Source organism: Esox lucius, chromosome 3 (assembly GCF_011004845.1).
Source record: "Esox lucius isolate fEsoLuc1 chromosome 3, fEsoLuc1.pri, whole genome shotgun sequence".
In the NCBI taxonomy this organism is placed as follows: domain Eukaryota; kingdom Metazoa; phylum Chordata; class Actinopteri; order Esociformes; family Esocidae; genus Esox; species Esox lucius.
The window spans coordinates 9,820,869-9,839,969 of NC_047571.1; the positions used below are offsets into that span (position 1 = coordinate 9,820,869).

The 19,101-nt window shown below is 43.9% G+C and overlaps 1 protein-coding gene across 5 annotated transcripts; it reads right to left on the reverse strand.

Moving 5' to 3' along the window:
* Positions 1-1,292: 1,292 nt before the first annotated feature.
* Positions 1,293-17,712, reverse strand: smg7 (SMG7 nonsense mediated mRNA decay factor). Of its 5 annotated transcripts, none has more exons than XM_020045394.2 (24): positions 17,459-17,712; positions 15,575-15,606; positions 15,143-15,260; positions 14,318-14,450; positions 13,953-14,124; positions 13,702-13,773; positions 13,395-13,545; positions 13,070-13,205; positions 12,629-12,791; positions 12,242-12,401; positions 11,993-12,063; positions 11,845-11,905; positions 11,633-11,752; positions 10,806-11,223; positions 10,457-10,598; positions 10,080-10,213; positions 9,647-9,880; positions 9,134-9,508; positions 7,157-7,306; positions 6,268-6,354; positions 5,870-6,026; positions 5,454-5,510; positions 4,685-4,851; positions 1,293-4,297 (listed from the first exon to the last, which is right to left on the reverse strand). In XM_020045394.2, exons 1-24 carry the CDS (start codon positions 17,482-17,484, stop codon positions 4,184-4,186), a joined length of 3,450 nt encoding a protein of 1,149 aa, XP_019900953.2. In that variant the 5' UTR covers positions 17,485-17,712; the 3' UTR covers positions 1,293-4,183. The 5 variants fall into 5 exon arrangements, with proteins under 5 accessions (XP_019900953.2, XP_019900952.2, XP_010881557.2 ...); XM_020045393.2 differs by having other exon boundaries at positions 5,454-5,624; positions 10,851-11,223; positions 17,459-17,711; XM_010883255.4 differs by having other exon boundaries at positions 5,454-5,624; positions 9,647-9,877; positions 17,459-17,710.
* Positions 17,713-19,101: the final 1,389 nt, after the last annotated feature.

Here is a 19,101-nt window from a genome sequence, read left to right on the forward strand (position 1 = left end):
TCACGCACAACAATTTTTAGGGTTTACAAAGAATGGTGTGAAAAGGGAAAAACATTCAGTATGCGGCAGTCCACTGGGAGAAAATGCCTTGTTAATGCTAGAGGTCAGAGGAGAATGGGCCGACTGATTCAAGCTGATAGAAGACCAACTTTTACTGAAATAACCACTCTTCACAACCGAGGTTGTGTGTATGTATGTGTATGTGTGTGTATGTGTGTGTATATGCGTATGCGGGTGTATGTGTATATATATGTACATATACATTTTTCTTTATTTATCTTATATTTTTATATGTTTTAATATTTTTTATATTCTGTTGTCTACTGAAGCTTTTAATGGAAAGCGCTTTGTGCACCTTTTGGCTGCTGTAAGGCGCTTTACAAATAAAATTTGATTGATTGATTGATTGAGGTATGCAGCAAAGCATTTGTGAAGCCACAACACGCACAACCTTGAGGCGGATGGGCTACAACAGCAGAAGACCCCACCGGGTGCCACTCATCTCCACTACAAATAGGAAAAAGAGGCTACAATTTGCACAAGCTCACCAAAATTGGACAGTTGAAGACTGGAAGAATGTTGCCTGGTCTGATGAGTCTCGATTTTTGTTGGGACATTCAGATGGTAGAGTCAGAATTTGGCGTAAATAGAATGAGAACATGGATTCATCATGCCTTGTTACCACTGTGCAGGCTGGTGGTGGTGGTGTAATGGTGTGGGGGATGTTTTCTTGGCACACTTTAGGCCAATTGGCATTGTTTCAATGCCACGGCCTACCTGAGCATTGTTTCTGACCATGTCCATCCCTTTATGACCACCATGTGCCCATCCTCTGATGGCTACTTCCAGCAGGATAATGCACCATGTCAAAGCTTGAATCATTTCAAATTGGTTTCTTGAACATGACAATGAGTTCACTGTAATGAAATGGCCCCCACATTCACCAGATCTCAACCCAATAGAGCATCTTTGGGATGTGGTGGATCGGGAGATTCGTGCCCTGGATGTGGATCCTACAAATCTCCATCAACTGCAAGATGCTATCCTATCAATATGGGCCAACATTTCTAAAGAATGCTTTCAGCACCTTGTTGAATCAATGCCACATAGAATTAAGGCAGTTCTGAAGGTGAAAGAGGGTCAAACACAGTATTAGTATGGTGTTCCTAATAATCCTTTAGGTGAGTGTATATGCCGGTCATGAATCATAAGTGGGCAGAAAAGACAACTTCCTTACAAAGTCGATGTACATTCCTTAACTAGTGATTTAAAAAAATTACATCACACAAAAATAGGGAGAACATGGTTTACTTTATTAAAGGCATAGCTGATTCCAACATTTCTGAATGTCTACAGAAAGACAAAACACAAAAAGCTTAGAACACAAGCCCATTTCTGAATGAAGCTCTCCCTCCCTAAAAAAAATCCCCTTTATAGGTCACAGGATTTCAACCTCACTCCACATAACAGGTGAAGCATTCTAAACATTCTGAATTCAAAATCATCATGCAGTTTCAGTGATTCTCTCCATGATACTGAACTTAAACAGGGACACAGTGCTTTATGTTGTTGGTTGGTCAGATGTGCAGGGAACTGTTAATAGCTGTCTTTTCTTTCATTGCCTTTAACGTCCCACAGGACTTACAGCAGTACGGAATGTTACAAACGCCCAAAGTGCGGGGTTCTCTTCCACACACCTTGCTGTTGCTGAAAGACATTTGAGTCCTTTTTTTATTAGTATTATTGATGTGGCTGAAAGAGAATAGTCCACATTAACAATGCGGTAAATGGCAGGATGCACAGAGCAGAGCGCTTCTTTTAACTTTCTTGTTTTACTCCTAACTCAACAGCCCACCTAGACAGCCAGATCAGCTTAACATCACTGAGGAAGACCACTATGATCCAACAACATAGAACCACACATTTCAGATCAGAACCCTTTACAATGAGCAAATACAGGAGAAAAACCAGGCCCACATTTACAGCACAGTTCCCCTGTGGCATCGATGTGCTGAATTAGTTTTTTTGCATTTTTAGTAGCTTTTAGCTGAATTTGTCCCAACATTCAGTCCAATCTATTTCCTTTCTTATTAAATACAATTTTTATGCAACAGGAAAAGCACAACCACACAGAAAATAGACACATCATTTAAAGTTGGCTTTAATAAAATTGTCTCTACACGAAAATAAAAACACGCTTTCCCTCATACAAGATGTTCAGTCCTCATGTACCTTTTAAATACAAAATGCTGTTTGCGTCCTAAACCAAAAACAGGGACCCACCGTATAGTCGTTATATTTCTAAACTCTATCCAACAGCGACCCCTAGGCTCAACTGACAATCTAGAGACATGCCTCTAACCATGGGCCTGAGGAGTCTCTTGGTCTGCTGATTGTCTCAGTGCTTCAGGGATTTCATTATTAGGGAGAAAAATAATTATCTTGCTTGGGCAAATGGGCGTTTCAGTCCTGACATCAGTGGAACTGAGCTGATTACAGACTCACACTGGAATACCCCAAGTGACAGGAACTTAATACCCAAACAATGACAAAATTGCACACATACAGGGGTATGTAGAGCTGAGCTATGACTTTAGACAAGCAAACCAAGCAGGCAACTCTCAAGGTCTTTATATGACGATAACCACTACCCTAGAGGACAAAGCAATTACTTTTATTCGATAACTGTTGTGATTATAGTAGTGGTTGTGAAGAAGTTACAATAAATCAAAAGAACTCTCCCGTTCCGAGCCATAAAGGCGAGTCTGGGACGACAACGCCGGACCTCTGCCCCCGGCCCCTAGCACAGAATGTCTGACGGTCTGTCTGATGGTCTGTCCGTGTCTCGCTTGGCTTGTGCCCCATATTGCTGAACCAGCAGCTCTGCTGGACCCGTTTGCTTGTTTCCCCCCACGTGACAGTGCCAACCATGATAGTAACGACAATAAAAAATAAACACTGACCAGGCACAAAGAGCCAATAAAGCTGCTTAAAACTATTAAAAGGCAGAACATTAACGAGAGTTACATTTTTTTTGTTTACTTAAAGAAAGAAGAGGAAAGAGAAGGAAGCGGGGGAAAGAGGAACATATAAATATAGACTTCCCCCATAAGCAGTAAACTATTGGACATAGTTACCCAATACTTCATGAAGCTAAAACTGCTACGAACAAATCACAAAATACAGTATTTCTAATAATTGCAATCTCTATTGCAGCTAATAATACTATCCCTACATCTATTTTCTGATCCCCCTTCTCATTTGTTGAATCTTCTGTTGTTAAACCATCAACCTTGACCGACCTAAAGATGCACCACCTTCCTTATAAAACATTTAAAGAAAGCAACAATCTGCAGTCCAATCAGCAAACTGGAAAATCGCATCAATAGCATCATCTGCTTCTGCATTTTCAAACCCTTCTGTGCACGTTAAGATAGGCACGCTTTTTTTTTTGCCCGCTTTTAAGCCAACTGTGGCATTACAGCGGTTGACTCCTTCGCTCATTACCCAGCTACATCGAGCCGCACTCCTGGCCGTCCTCTTCCGCCGAGATAAAGAAAATTTAGTCAAGAATTCAGAAAGATCAGTCCTTCTTTTTTCACCGCCACGTCTGCCATTTTAGGCCCACCGCACCTTCCCAAAACACCCTGAACAGCCATTTTTTGCTCCTCTCTCATACAATAGGTAAATCAAGACAGTGATAGTAAATCCACACTGAGAGCAGCTCAAGAGGAGTTTTGTTTGGTTTTCCCCCCCGATATGAGACCAGACACACGGAATCCAAGTGAGATGGACTAAAGGATGGTGGTCTACTCTGACGCTCTCCAGAGAGACCCGGGAGGGGAACGTTGTGACTGGCTGTCAGAGGTCTTCAGTTTCCTCAATGAAAGAGTCCTGCAAGTTGGACCCCGCAGTAGCTTTCGTGCTCAGCGGCGGCGGGGTGGTGTTGGGAGGTGCTTGCACGCCCTCGTTGCCATGGGAGGCACAGAGAGAGGGGGAGGGAGAGTAGACTTGCGCCGTTCCTCCTCGTCGGCCGAGGGGTGTTGTGAGCCCGTTGGGTCGTCGTGTTGAGCCTTCCCCAGCCTCCATATGCCGGTAATTCCGAGTTGGAGCTCGTTTGTCGTCATTTTTGCTTTCGTTCACTTCTTACTTCTTCACACAAGTGCTTGTGACTGCAGGCCCTTCAATGTGGAGGGTTCATGGCGCCGTGGCCGCGCTGCTGTTTCTGCTTCTGCTGCATGAGGAGCTGCTCGAGTGCTGACGGGCCCGGCTGCATCATGGAGCTGGACCAGATGGACTGGGGAGCACACACAGACACGGGACTCAACCACATGGAAAAATACTTTCATCTGACAGGAACTAAAGGACATTTTTTGGCTCTAATAAAAGGTCCCACAGCACGATTCTACACAACCTAGGCAATTTTAGTCAGGTAACTTCCGCCAAATTCGATCAATCAATCAAATTTTTAATCAGCAGCTGTCACAAATAGCTTTTTCAGAAACCCAGCCTGAAACCCTAAAGAGCAAGCAACAACAGTTAACGTGCATTATAACAGTTATCTAGAGACTCAGTATGGAATATTAATCGTGTTGGTAGAGATTAAACAGGAAATCTGCGACCCTCCAACAGGGATTTCAAGAAAACCTAAAACCTAGGGAAAGTGGTGTGTGCCGTAGGGTACCTTCAAACTGTCTAGGAGCACAGTGGAGGAGTCTTCCATGGGTGACTCCTGGGCTGCCCAGGAGCTGCTGGGGGCGTTCCCCTGTTGCCAGCTGTTTTCAGGGCCTCGGTGGTCTGAGGACGACGATGCAGAAGGCAGGTAGTCCAAACCAAACCCACTCACGGCCCCTGGACAAATAGAAAGGTATTAAGAACAATAACGACTCTAGCTTTAAAAATAACTACAAAATCAAAATTATATAATATATAAAAAGGTAGGTAATTCAGCAACTGGGACCCATAGGCAACCCTGACATCCCTACTGAATCTACAGGTACAGAAGTCCTGTCAAAGCAAATGTGTTAATGCATTACATTTTTTAAATGCTGCTCACTTCGAAGCCATATGGACAGGTTTCTGGACCAATTCTTAAGCACTCACCCCAAAGTGAATCAATGTCAGCTGTTATATAGCTAGCGCTCGCTTGAACATGCACAACTTTTTGAATTTTTATTTTATATATAATGCATTTTCATACATTTTTGTTTTCATTGAAAGACAAAAAGGAAACAAACTTTTTGTACGCATGCGTGTTAGAAACATCAAGAATAGGAAAGAGAAAGAACTTCAACATTTCCCTCCTTTTACAGATTCACATGGTGTTTCCATCCCTTACAATCAACGCACCATTTTAGTTACGCAAATCAAATTTGTTCTTCTTGGCCATGGACCAATAATTCATTATTTTAATCGTTTGGTGGCCCTAATATCCTGAAGTAAGACCAACTTACCAGACTTGTCCACCTTCCAGCGGTCCACCATCCTCCTGTCTCGGCTGTCAGGCGTTCCTATGGGGCCGAAGTTAGAGAAGGGGATGGAGCCGTGGTTGTGCGTGGGTGGAGAAGAAGGTAAACTGCTTGGATTGGAAGAGTGGGGGGACTGGCTTGCTGGTGTAGAGTGGTCTGTCGTGGAAATGGAAAAATATGGTAATGTAATTATAATGTAATATAATTACATGTGAATATAATGCCCTGGCTTATAAATGTGTGCCCTGTATGAAATGCCTTGCTGTACAATTATTGAAATATTGACCCTTTCGGGTGGTAAGTGTGTTATTTGACACTACTGAGGTGTGTGTGGGTCGTTGCAATGTTTCTGGACACTATGATGTGGGGGGCGGGGGGGGAGGGGTGTGAGGGGCAGGTACCTGAGCTGGCAGGGAGGGAGGGGGACCATGGAGTTCCTTCGAACAGGGAGTACAGGGAAGGTTCCTGCTGCAGCATTGGAACGTCCGGCTTGGGGTTGGGAGCCATGTTTTTCCCGTACGCCTGGCTGAAAATGCTGTTGTTCTGATAGGAGCTCTCCTAAACCAAGGACGAACGCACAGTGCGGCCTCACGGTCACCATCAAAGCGTCAGACGTTCCAGTGAAACACATTAAATGTGGCATTTAGAACGCAAACAGGTATGTCGGTGAGACCAAGCTAACAAAACAGGGCTCAGAGAGTGGCCTAATTCAGAGCGCTTCCCGGGAGACGCAGCAGTCAAAACAAGTCTGGCAGGAGGCCTTTGAAGAGCAGACAGTTTCCCATGCATAGACACTAACCTGAATTGGGAATCCAGATAAAGGCATGAGAGAAGACGATTGGCCCATCACATCAGGGCCACTCTCCATTCTTGACTGGTTTGGCAACTGCAGGGAGAGAACACCGGATCAGATAATGATGTAATTACTAATCCCTTTTGATAAACGTCATCTTCCCTAGTTGGCACTGCAGATGTTTGTCTTTTGCTGTGAATAATGAAGTTCGGAAACTATCATTTTGATCCCAGTTATAGAATGTTCAAATGAACACGGTCAAACACTTCCATTTGTCTTATTGTGGATCGTGAGGGCATAGCCTAAAACATGTGTTTGACTTGGGCAGGTGCTCATTAGAGCTATGTAACGGAGCCTACTGCTTGAGCTTCTGTTTCTTTATGGAATATTAGTTCAAAAGTATTGTGGCGCTCTTGCACTTACATACAAACTGTACCGGCACACAGGGTGTCCAGGCATCCATTTCAGTCCAATTCAAGCAATACAGTCATGCAACATACACAACATTTAGCTTAATCTGTCAGAACAGTGGGTGTGTTTTTGTAAGATCTAATTATTGGGATGACTCCACTTAGCAGCAACAAAATCATCCAATTATAATCCAACACTAGTCTGTGTTTAATCTTTTATCAAAAGTATAGTCCTTTGTAATTAAACTGAGACAGACCCCTAGAAATCAATTATTCTACAAAAAACCCATCATAAAACAACTGCAAAGGGCCGGTATTCATAAAGCTTCTCATAGCAGTGCTGATCTAAGATCAGGTCCCCTCTGTCAGTACAATCATACCCATTATGATTTAAAAACTGTTCCCAGATCAGCACGTTTTATGAATACTGGCCATGGTGTTTAGCATGCTGGTTAAGCCAGGGGGATTAAAAGTAGACTACATACAAATATGTTTCGTCCTGGAGCAGTGCTAAGGGGGCCGGCCAAGGCCTGGTAGAAATCATGAGGCTTAGTAAAGACCAGCTCTTCCTCATCCTCAAAATCTGCTAGACTTTTTAACAGGTCTGGAGGTAGAAGAGGGGAACTCTTGTTGTCCTAGTGAGAGATTAAGCAAAAAGGAGGGAAGGAAAAAAGAAAGTGAAACAGAAAGGTAAGCCAGTGAGAAACAGGTAGACAAAAGGAGAAGCTGTCCAAAGATATGAAGGCAGGCAGGCAAAGGGCCAGGCTTAGTTTTGTCAAAAGCACTTAACACTTTAAAACCAAGCTTCACCCTCAGCTAGCAAATTGCAATTTTAAAAGGCACTTTTTTCATTAAATGTGTACATATTTCCAAAGCGATTTCAGGCAGAATTTGGGGCAAGCCAACATTGACAGGACGGCTCAAGGATCCAACCCAGCTTTAGGCTCTTGGCACGGTGCACTTGACCACTAGGCTGCCATCCCATGCACGCCCTTTACCTCCGAGATGGTACCAAGCATACCATGGCAGAGCAGAGGTTTATGGAACAGGTACATGAGAACAACAGGGAAACAATGAATCGACTCAGTGAACTTCTGCTATTCTGTGGTCCGGTATTCATTGGTAGAGCCGTGTTGTCAGTAAGTCTCAGGCCGTTCTCGCTCTTCCCTAAGAGGTCTTAAAGCAGTAATCCACTCCCAGGAAAACAAAGCATTATACAATAATATAACGGAATGTGCGGGAAAGCCTAGGGTATATTAGTAAAACGTTGATTCACTATGATTTCATTTCTACTAAGTCCGTCTGAGAACTCTGAAAATCATGGCATTAAAAATTCTTGGGAATGGGAGAAATGAAACTCACATTGCATCTAAAACAATTACCTGCACTCCACATCAGCCAATGAACCAGTAGATGGTATGGGTATACATGTCTAGAACATATCCATCTGTCTATTTCATGGAAAAGTATATATTTCCTGAAAGTACACAATAACATTTCAAGAACCCTCCTACATGTCTGTTAGCGCTATGTGCCACGTCCCTCAGTTTTCAGACCGGGTAGGACACATTTTGCAGACACTTTTTCAGTGTGGAAAAAGTGAAATAATCTGGGAGGGTTTATGTCACTGATTTCCTGGCCATCCCCATGCAATGTGCAACCACTATTCTAATCAAGGCGAAAAATGCTAGAGCTCTAACCAAGAAAGGTATTTTACTGGTTTGAAGACTTGCAAGGACTTACTGATTGACAGGTTCCTTAGGCTTTGTCTAAGGAATCAAGGTTTTCCACAAGGCTTGAAGAGCCATGTATTTTCACCTGGAAGTTCCAGAATGTACAAGACCTAAATTCTATATCCAGTTGAGTCCAGAGAAAGATAAAGACCGTCAGTATGTGACATAAGTTTCTCGGTGGGACAGGGTCACAGACATATGGACTCCCATCAAATTGCTTGGTGAACATTTAGCGGCAATTGGTAACGGCCAATCACTTTATAGGTATCCCTAATAATAACAACAACAACATTTAATTTAATTTAATTTACTTGATTTCCTAAAATGCACATATTTTAGGACCCTGTCCACAGTGCAAAATAATTTTTTAGGTCCCAAATAACACACGAATACCATCCAATTATAAGAGCATGCTTAAAAGTGTTAGAAAGAACAAAAGGAAAGGGGAGGGATAGTAAAGAAAAAGAGCATTATGAAGAACCTAACCTATTCCACAGCCCACCTCTAGAACCTAACCTATTCCACAGCCCACCTCTAGAACCTAACCTATTCCACAGCCCACCTCTAGAACCTAACCTATTCCACAGCCCACCTCTAATAGGAAGACCCGTTTTTGACTGCACTGGGGCTAAACTCCCCCATTCCCAACACACCATTGTAAATCCAGGAGGACCTAGGTTTATGACACCTGCCTGGTGTGCCAGATCTACAGCCGTAAACAAAACTCACCTCAAAGGGAGGTCCTCTGGGTGCGTGATCCTGGTCCTGGTGGAAGGCCCCGGGGGGTGGCCTCTTGCCCATCCTCTCCCCCATCATCTGTCGGTTATCCCCCATGCGGTAAGGAGGCTCCCAGTAAAAATCCTGCATTTTCACATCCGGGTACTTCATCTTCTTATCCAGGCTGTTCTGCTGCGGTGCCATCTGCCCAGACGTCGACATGGTATGCTGATCGAAGATCTTCAAGGGGTCCTGCGCAGGCATGCCGTAGTAGGGCTGCTTGACAGGCATCTGCATGGCCTGCATCTTCTGCATGGCGGCCTGGCCCTGGTGCTGCTGGACCGGGTGCTGTCCCCACATCTGGCCAGCCTGATCACCCTGCATGTACTGTGGGGTCAGCGGGAACACAGGACACCAGTCATTAGGAGGAGCCCGTCCGTGTAAAAAGACTACAGCGCGTTTAAAACACACTGGGACCGGTGTGTAAAATCTACCCAGTCCGGAACCAAGTGGATCTATAAGTACCTGCGGCATCCCTGGGTGGTGAGGCGGACTCTTGCCCAGCTGTACTGGCTGCTGAGGCTTGGTGGGCGACTGCTGCTGTTGCTGGGCCAGGACCTGGAGCTGTACAGACTGCTGCATGGGCTGCTGCTGGGGAGGGCCCTGTTGGCCCTGGGGGGGCCCCTGGTTCATGGACCCAGGCCCCGACGGCCTCTGCTGGCTGTACGGAATGTGTGACGGCTTTCCTGCCTGGACCTGCTGGACACCATGACAAATGTGCAAGATTCATTTGCTATGCTAATGTCTTGTTGTTGTTTTTTTATTATTTCAAGCACCCATTCATTTGTGGCTACAATGAGGATTTTTTGGGCTAAAAAGCAGTAGGTTTTTAGTCCAGGAGTAGGATCAATCCGATCAGAATAACAAGCCCTTAAAGAGCTGTTCTCTCTCTCTTTACCTGCTGACCACCGGGCTGCTGGGGATGGGAGGACGGCTGCAGGAACGGCCCAGAGACGCTGGAGGAGAAGGTGAAGCCGGGGTTCATGGAGAACGCCACAGGAGGGGGGATGACATAGGCTGGAGGGGGGAAACCTGGAAAATAACAAGTGTTAGCTGGACTTTCCCCTAATAAGCAGGTAAGCCTGGTCTGAGCCAGGTCAACCCATAGAGCAGGAGCGCAGGCCCAAATGTCTGCTGAGCAAGGCAGCCTGCTAAAGAACACCTACTGGTCAGAACCTTCTGCTAATAGGCTCTTTACACTTAGCCAACGGAAAAAACCAAGGGATGTTTGCGGTAATATCCGCGGTCACCGCGGGAGGTGGCGCTGATGGATACCTGGTCGGCTGGGCAGTGGAGGGAAGGCTCCAGGGTGGTGGATGGGGATGAACTGGGAGGCGCAGCTTGTCTGGGTTGGAGTGACCGGAGTCTTCCTGGCCTCGGACACCGGTGTCTTCCGAATCTCCGGCTGGGCTTTCACCTGCAGACAGAACAGCCACGGTTCAGTAACGCAGACACGTTTTCCAGCTGGGAGAGCAGGCACGCATCGCTAATGGCCCTAGGCCTCTACAAAGTGGACTACTTTGACTGAGGACCTGTGCACCACACAGGGAACAGGGCACCAGTTGGACCGACTTCTAACCACAGCATCCCAACTGAGGAAAGAAAAAGGATGCACTTGTTTGACCTGTTTCCCTGCGTCAGCAGTTTTCTCGTGGCTGTTCTTCTTCACCTCGCTCTTCCTCTTGCCGTCCCTCTTCTGCTCTCCTTTCCCCGGCACGCCGTTGCCTTTGCCAAAGTCCCTCCGCTCCTTTGCGCCCTCCTTCTGGTGGTGGATGCGGCTGGGCTCCCTGCTCTGCTCGCGGGGCTTGATGTTCTCCTTGAAGGTAACCACCGGCCTCTCTCCGCTCTCCAAAACGCCGGTCTGGGTCTTGCCGGCGGAAAGGACCGACTTTAGGCCGGCGTTGCCCTCGTTTGGCGTTTGCTCCCCGTTGGAGGACTCCTGGAGCACCGGGGCATCTTTCTCCTGTGGCTCCTCGATGGCCAGCTCCTCAATGAAGGTGAGGAAGAGCAGCAGCCCATCGCTGACTTTGTACTGAATGAGCCTGAAACACAGCATACAGAAGATTACGGTGTTGCCCGATGAACGGGATGCAAAACAGAATCTTGTCTTTGGATTTATTCTAACCCCTCAAAATAACATAGGCATTGTGAAAGGCTGGGGCATCTTCAAAAGCATGTTTGATTTTTTTTAGCTTGACATAACTTTTAAGGGCCACCTTTTTCAGAGACTCTGGTCCATGAAGTAAAACAGTTGTTACATTTTCCCCAAACACATTCAGAAAATGTACAGTGACAATTTGTTGTTTGGAAGCATCATAACCAGAAATGTTACATATGGAAAGTAGCGGAATGACTGGCCGAACCACAGATTAAAAGCTTTGGGGGAATTGTTGGTATGAATGTGGCAGCAAGTCTTTGAAAAAAACAGTGTGTAGAGACAAAGCAACTCACGCCGGCTGGTTGTCTGCCACCCATTTCCCTAGGCTGATAAGTCTCTGGTGTCGGGCACGCACTGGCAGACCATCTTTGTCCACAGCGATGCCCTGGTGGCCTTTAGTGAAATCAAGGGTCCTGGAAAAGGCATGCAACAAAACAGAGAAGAATTAATAAGAGAACAAGAACACAATTTGCACAGACAACAGGCTGAGAGAAGCAGTGGGTACCGTAGTGCTGGCCGGAGAGCCAGAAACCCCTGCAGTTCAAACTCCTCTGGAAGGGGAGTCACTGGAAGAGAGAGAGAGACAATGACCAGTTAATGTATGAGCTATCGAAACAAACATATGAAAGAAGAGAAATAAAATGGAACATTACATGATGCACAGGAGACATCATCTTCCTTCGGTTGGAAACTGTTCAGAATTGACACCAGCCAAGGCCAAACACTGAAGTGAAAGAAAAAGAAAAATCATGATAAAGCGGCAGCTGGCCATACAGAACAACACCCAAAAGGAACACTGATATTGCTTGGATCCAAAACATATAAACGATAGATAATGCAAGACCCCCAGACAGGAGTCATCTTTCTATCTGCACCTTGACACAAAGACAAATTAAACTCACTACTGTCGTTTATCCACAGCCCTGTCCTGAAAAACAATGGGTCGCAGCTTGAGCCAGTCCAGGGACACCTTGATGGCCGGCAGCGGACATTCTCCCATAATCTCCTCTCCCCGGTTCTTGTTCAGCAGTGCTCGGCTACACATGACACCAAGAAACGACACTGAGGGGGATAAGGAGGCCATTAAAGCACTGAAACAAACCTGGACCCTTGAAAAATTGTAAAAATTACAAATCTGCCAGTGGGGAGAAAGAGCCCTGTGGGCAAATAGAAGGGACCGATTACCAAAATCAGCCATCTGCATTTCCAGAATTTTAAATATAATGACAAGCCAAAAGGAACGCCTGCATAACCAAACACGCATTTGATAAGTGGAGTTAGTGACATACTGAAGAGGCCAAGAAGTTGGAACCAGCCGATCTGCTCTTCAGAGCTGAAGCTCTGGTCGTCCACTTCATTGCTAAAGTCCCTCAAATGGTGTAGCTCAAACAGGTTGATAACCGTGATGTGAACCAGCTGCTGGGAACTGAAGGCTTTCTGCAGAATCAGCCTCTGGAGGGGGGGGAAGTTGTACTTTTATGTAAGGAAATTAGGTCACTTAGGACATACGGGCAGTTTTCCAGACAAAGATTATGCCTAGTCCTGGACTAAATATTTCAACAAAAAAATTATAATCAGGAATGCCTTCTAGTTCAGGAGTAGGATTAATCAGTCTCAGGGAAATCAGACATTTGCTTGTACAGTTATGCGAATACTCTGATAGTGATGTCTAAGAATAATTGATCCTTAGTGCCTCTACAGAAAGCATGCAAGGACTTAGAGTTAAAAACCTGAAACTGTTCTTCCAGCTTCTCCCTCAGGTTGTTCAGCTTCTCCAGACTCTTGCTCAGGTAAACGTGACCGTGGAACTTGATGAAGGCTTTGATGAAATCTGACACACTCCACTTTGTTTTGACCTCATCACGGCTGAAAGCGAGGGACCGGGATAAGGCATTTATACAGGTTGAGCTGCAGCTGATGTCAACACACTTTAAAGCAGCCAGGTGATATCAGCATATGTTAATGAAAACATTAGTCACTTCCCAAAGTAGCAAAAATAAAGGGCATAACACCGCTTGAAAACAGCCATTTTACAACAACAATCCTCAATGATACCTTTCAACAGCTTTAGCAAGAGCTTTCTGCAGGTTGGTGGAAGCTGCTGGGAAAGGGAACTTGACAGCGATGCTCCTGCAGTAGTAGAAAATGGTTGTAAGGTGGTCCCCCTTAGAAGAGGCAAGAATGGCCAACTGATTGTACGGCTGACCTGTTGGAAAAGAGGAGGACATTGACACGGTAACTCATCAACAGGTTCAAAGAAGATTGTGATTTTCTTTTCTTGAGGTGAAATTTGGAAAGGTGCAAAGAGCAATGATCCTGTGTGTTCCATTAAATACAGCCTTAACATTAAGTTTCAACATACCATTTGAAGGGACAAGCTGAGCTGCATGTCTGTAGTAGGATTCTGCCTGGCTGGTTTGGTTGCGATATCGTGCTGAAAGGGGGGGGGGGGGGGCAAGATTAAATCAATCCCTTAAAAGCACCGCATGATTTGGCATTTTTACCCCAGATAAACTACAATGATTTACAAAAAAAAAGACTGACCAAAAATGTACCCACTGTATGAAGTCATATGGAAGTAATGTGTAAAAACAAACAAAGAAAAACACTCACCAATGTCTCCTAGGTGGACAAGACAATGCTGGCAGATATAAGAGCAAGAGCTAGGTTGGGGTTTTACAATGGTGCTGGCGTTGGTCTGCTTATTGCTGATGATTCCAAGCTGAGATGACTTCACGCGGCACGGCAGGTCCACATTGAACACAGTACACAGCTCCTGGAGTAACTGTTGGAAGACACGATCGGGTGTCACTAAGAGCAAACATTTTTTTTTTTTTATATATATATAATTTTGATATAGAGATTCAGAAACAATTAACATTTCTCAGTGGATGGAATTAACGGTTTGTTTAATCAAATATACCACGGCCGGGCTTGCAAATAAAAAGATGATAGGCTACATTGAAGCTGCAACTTACTTGTGTGTAGAATCCACTAGCTGCCTCGAGAAACAGGGACAGATTGGCTTGGACCTCACTTCTATTAGGGTTTGCTCGGTTTTTGGCTTGACTCTGTAGTGTCGTTATTTGATTCTTAAAAGCATGGTTCCAGCTTAAAAATAAAAAGAATGTTTTAAAAACGCTATCAAATTGCACCTTCTTGTTTGAGAGTGTATTAAAAAGGTTAATGAAAAGCCACCTAATTCAAACCATACATATGATTGTATAGTGCTGGAGAGCAAAACAATTCACTCCACAGTTCTTATCTACCTTCTTTAAAGTGGTTTTTAATCTTACAAAATCTGATTTCTAGTCAGGTCAGCCAGCCTAAGAATGACATGACTATAGACTGTTTTGATTTAAGGGACTACAGGTCAAATGACTGCCAATAAAGCAAGATTACATAACACACCATCATTGATTTTCAGAAGACTTTCAATATGACTTTTTTCGTTATTATAAGAACTATATCATTGTTACAAAGTGAGGTTAAAGCCCACAGTCGATAGCCCATCATCCAGTTCTGTCTCTGAAACCATCTACGTCATCCCACATACGCCACCCAAAGCAACTTGGGTATACATAGTCTATTCATTTCAATGTGTTGTGTCTTGACAGACTGTGCTTTAGAATTCAAAAAAATGATTAATACCAACAGTCCACTTGTCTATAACGCTGTTGCTTGTACACATTTTAGACTATGATTGGGCCTATACTTCCCCATGACCACATAACAGTAAGAAAAATAGTATTATGGCTAAACACTTTAATTGCTTCATCAATTTACTGTAGAATTGGTCTTACAGATCTTGCTCCACTTTCTTGTCCAAAGCATACTCCAGGTCAGTCACCAGCATTTTCTGGTACAAATCCTGAAGTGCCTGCCTTGAAGTCCAGACTTCTGCAGCACCAAGCTTAGAATCTAGGGGAAAAGAGGTAGGTAATGCATCTAGTCTAAACATTCTTCATCAAATAGGCCTACAACATTTGTTTCAACCAAACAAGACTATTCATAGATACCTTTGGGTACATATGCAGACTTGGAAAAATGAATATGCAATACCTGTCCCAGATGTGTGGATGATAAACATCCAAAACAATACAGAGAACAACAAACTTTCAGGACACAAAATCTGACATTAATATTAGAAGGCATCAGTGAAAACATTCATCTGTGCAATTCATAAACTCTATATGCAGGGGCTGTGGGTCAAAACAAAGAAAGGAAAAACATACCTGTCATGTCAGCCTTCAGGGCCTCTGCCTGCCTGCTCAAATGTAAACAACAGAGGCAGTAGAGCTAAGTCAATCAATACAGACCCACAGACACACATATCCTAACTGGCTACTCAGTATAAACCATATATAACTGGTGTAAACAAACACTGTATAGCACATTTGAAAACTAAACATTTACTATACAATTATGTCTGTCCTCTCTGCCACTGACTCAATTCAATCAAACCACAGCAGTAGATTGTATTTGTTTGACATGCTGAAATTGGATAGGTTAAAAACTACAGCAATTAGTTTGAAGGAAAAATATGATAACTTTGTATGGAAACAGGCTGTCATTAGTCTTATGGAATAATATTATCAATATAACCTGTTTTTAACGCACAAATTGACAAAGGACAGCTTTACTATATTGTTATCATTATAAATAATAAAATACTATTGGCATCTCGTAAATAAGGTAGAAATTGACATCACTGTTTTTGTATCATCTTCCACAATGTAGCTAAAAAGGCTTGTGATAAAAGAAAACAGGGCTACCCGTGTAGAGAGAGAAGTGTTTCTATTGGGTTTCTTGCCAAAGCACGATTTGTAATGTCATCCCATCTGGTAACAACCAAATATTCACATATTCCTTTCTGATAACGAAGCAGCCACAAAACAGAACATCTTCAGTTCATTGAGTGAGACATGCACAATGAATAAGTGTCAGCCCACCAGCAAGCTCGTGCTTAACAGGACAAAATGAAATGCACGTTGTAGCAGAGACTTCATCAAATCCTATCAGTTTGTCACCTCCGATGTTTGACACCAGTCCCAGGCTGGCAACGTTATAGCTAACTTTAGGTAGATGTATACACGAGGATAACAGTAATCATTAGTTATATTTGGATTGATGACTTTGGAGTTTGATTTACAATATCCTTGCACGATTATCTGCCTGAATCCAAAGATATTCTCCTGGCAACGTTTGTTAGCTAACCTGACGTTTTGCTAATGCCAATGCCAAACCGAGGAGCCATGTTTTGAATATTGTTAGCACGTAATATGGGCCGAAAGGTTCACTGCAGTGACTAACGTAAACGTTGTCGTTAGATTATGTAGTTATATGTTATGTTTTCAAAATGACCAATGTTTAAACGCTCTTTTGGAGAACGAGCTAGCCCAGTATTCTAAATGTTAGACATCGGACTCAGACATCAAGCGCCAAGCTAAAACGACATGCCCACTACACCTGAGTAACTGCAATCAGTACTGGTTAGCTAGCTAAGTATGTTAGCCAACATTATTAGTTAACGGATTACATATTTGTAACTAGTAAACGCGCTTGGGAATTAGTGGTTAATCTGCATTAGTTATCGATGTTTTCTCATGGGATAACTCGTTTTAGCTAGCTAGCTAACTATGCAAATAGCTATGGTGGTTAGTAAGTAAGCTTTGCTAACGATGTGATATCTTACGGCGGTATACAGCTAACTAAGCAAGCTATTCATCCTAGCTAACTAACTATTACTGTAGCTAGCTGTGTAGTACTGTACCCATAGCTACCTAGAATACGGTGTAGTTAGCATTAACAGCCATCGCTAGCTAATAAAGTACCCTACTTAGTCACATCTGTAAACATAAGTTCGACCACAGATACATATTTGGATAAACAACCAATCCACATTTACTCTTAAGTTATATAGCTAGCTAATAAACTAGCGTAGCTAACTACAGTACAGTAGCTGCTACCTCAAATGCGTTCTTGTTTTGCGTTGCTAGCTACAGTAAGGTTTGCTAGTTAGCGCGCTAACCACTGATGTTGTTACACATCAAGCCTTTGAGTCAGTAGGTAATAAAAATATTTCCAAAATGTTTTTTATTATATAATTTGACATTTACCGTAAATACTGGGCGCAGAGGTTCATCCTGCCGGATCGCCGGTCTTTAGACAACAACTGGTCCAGAAGCAAGTGCTACTCCCGGCGCCATATTGTTCGTCAGTCCGTCACAAGCAACTACCATGCAAAGCCAGTGAGCCACCGGCCCAGTGTACACATACTCATGCCCGACACAGGAGGGTGTTGTAGCTAGCTCACGAATGAGCGTCACAGGGTAGGGAACGGTTTCCCAGCTTTCAATTTAGTTTCAATTCGGTTGGTATCCTTCGCGGTAAAACGCGTATTTCATATAATATATACGTATACCATCAACTGCCCTGCTCAGGATGAGGACAATCATTTTAAAATGAAAAGGCTGTACGTTTACTAACTATAATCGAATTATATGGAAACATTGACTGTTTCATATTTCTTTACAATTTTGTCAACATTTTAACGCATCATTGCCAATTTATAATAATGCTTACCATGTATGTATGTGGCCTATATATATATAGAGCCTACTTGATACTGTCATATAGGTCCAGATTTTTTGGGAGATTTAGTGGATTTGCGCTTATACAACCCCCCCAAATTCCCCCAAAGAGCAGGTTAAACCCACATCTGCCACCAGAGTAGCAAGAAGAGGGAAATAAAATTAGAAAAAGAAGAGGCAGAGTTGGTGTTGAATCAGCGAACATGCTTGTTGAGGTCAAGCACATCACCTAAGACGGGAAGTTTTACTAAGGCTATTGGGGACAAAAATGCTAAATCCGTATTACCAAACATGACGTAAATTCATAATGGGTTGATCTGAATTATTAATAATTAGGTAGTCTAAAGCTATTATTGCAAATGTACATTCAGGTTTTAATATTTGCAGACTAGGTGAATTTTCCATTAGCCACACAAGAGCATAGCAGTTAATAGTATTGCGCCAGCACAGGAACAATTAAGCTAAACTGATGAGCCAAATAGGCAGGAGTAAAGATCTGAGCGACTTTGACCAAATTGTTATGGCCAGACGACTAAATTAGAGCATTTCTGAAATGGTGAGGCCTGTGGGGTGCTCCCAGGTAGCTGTGGTGAATTCCCATGACAATGGTCCGAGGAGGGACAAATTACAAACTGGTGACAGGGTGTTGGGGTGCCCAAGGCTCTTTGATGCGCAAGGGCAACAAAGGATATTCTATCTGTTCCAAACCGATGGAATGTCTACTGTGGCACAAGTCACAGGAAATGTTAATGATGGTTACGGGAGGAATGTGTGTCACAACACAGTGCATCACACCCTGCTGCGTATAGGGCTGCATAGCCACAGACCAGTCAGTGTGCCCATGATGACTCCTGTCCACTGCCGAATGCACCTACAATGGGAATGCGAGCATCAGACCTGGACCTTGGAGCAGTGGAAGAAGGTTGTGTGGTCCGATGAGTCCCGTTTTCCGTTACATCACGTGGATGGCCATGCACATGTCTGCCGTTTACCTGGGGAAGTGATGTCACCAGGATGCACTGTAGGAAGACAACAAGCCATTGGATGGAGTGTGATGCTCTGGGCAATGTTCTGCTGGGAAACCCTGGGTCCAGGCGTTCATGCGGATGTCAACTTGACACGTGCCACCTACCTAAACATCATTGCAGACCAGGTACACCCCTTCATGG

Excerpts from the sequence above, each read along its gene's own strand:
- smg7 (XM_010883246.4), bottom strand. The coding sequence starts at position 17,484 with ATGAACCTCTGCGCCCAGTATTTACG. Across the intron at positions 15,261-15,574 it reads CCTGAAGGCTGACATGACAG|ATTCTAAGCTTGGTGCTGCA; the intron begins GTATGTTTTTCC and ends CTTTTCCCCTAG. Across the intron at positions 4,852-5,453 it reads CTGGAAGGTGGACAAGTCTG|GGGCCGTGAGTGGGTTTGGT; the intron begins GTAAGTTGGTCT and ends CTATTTGTCCAG.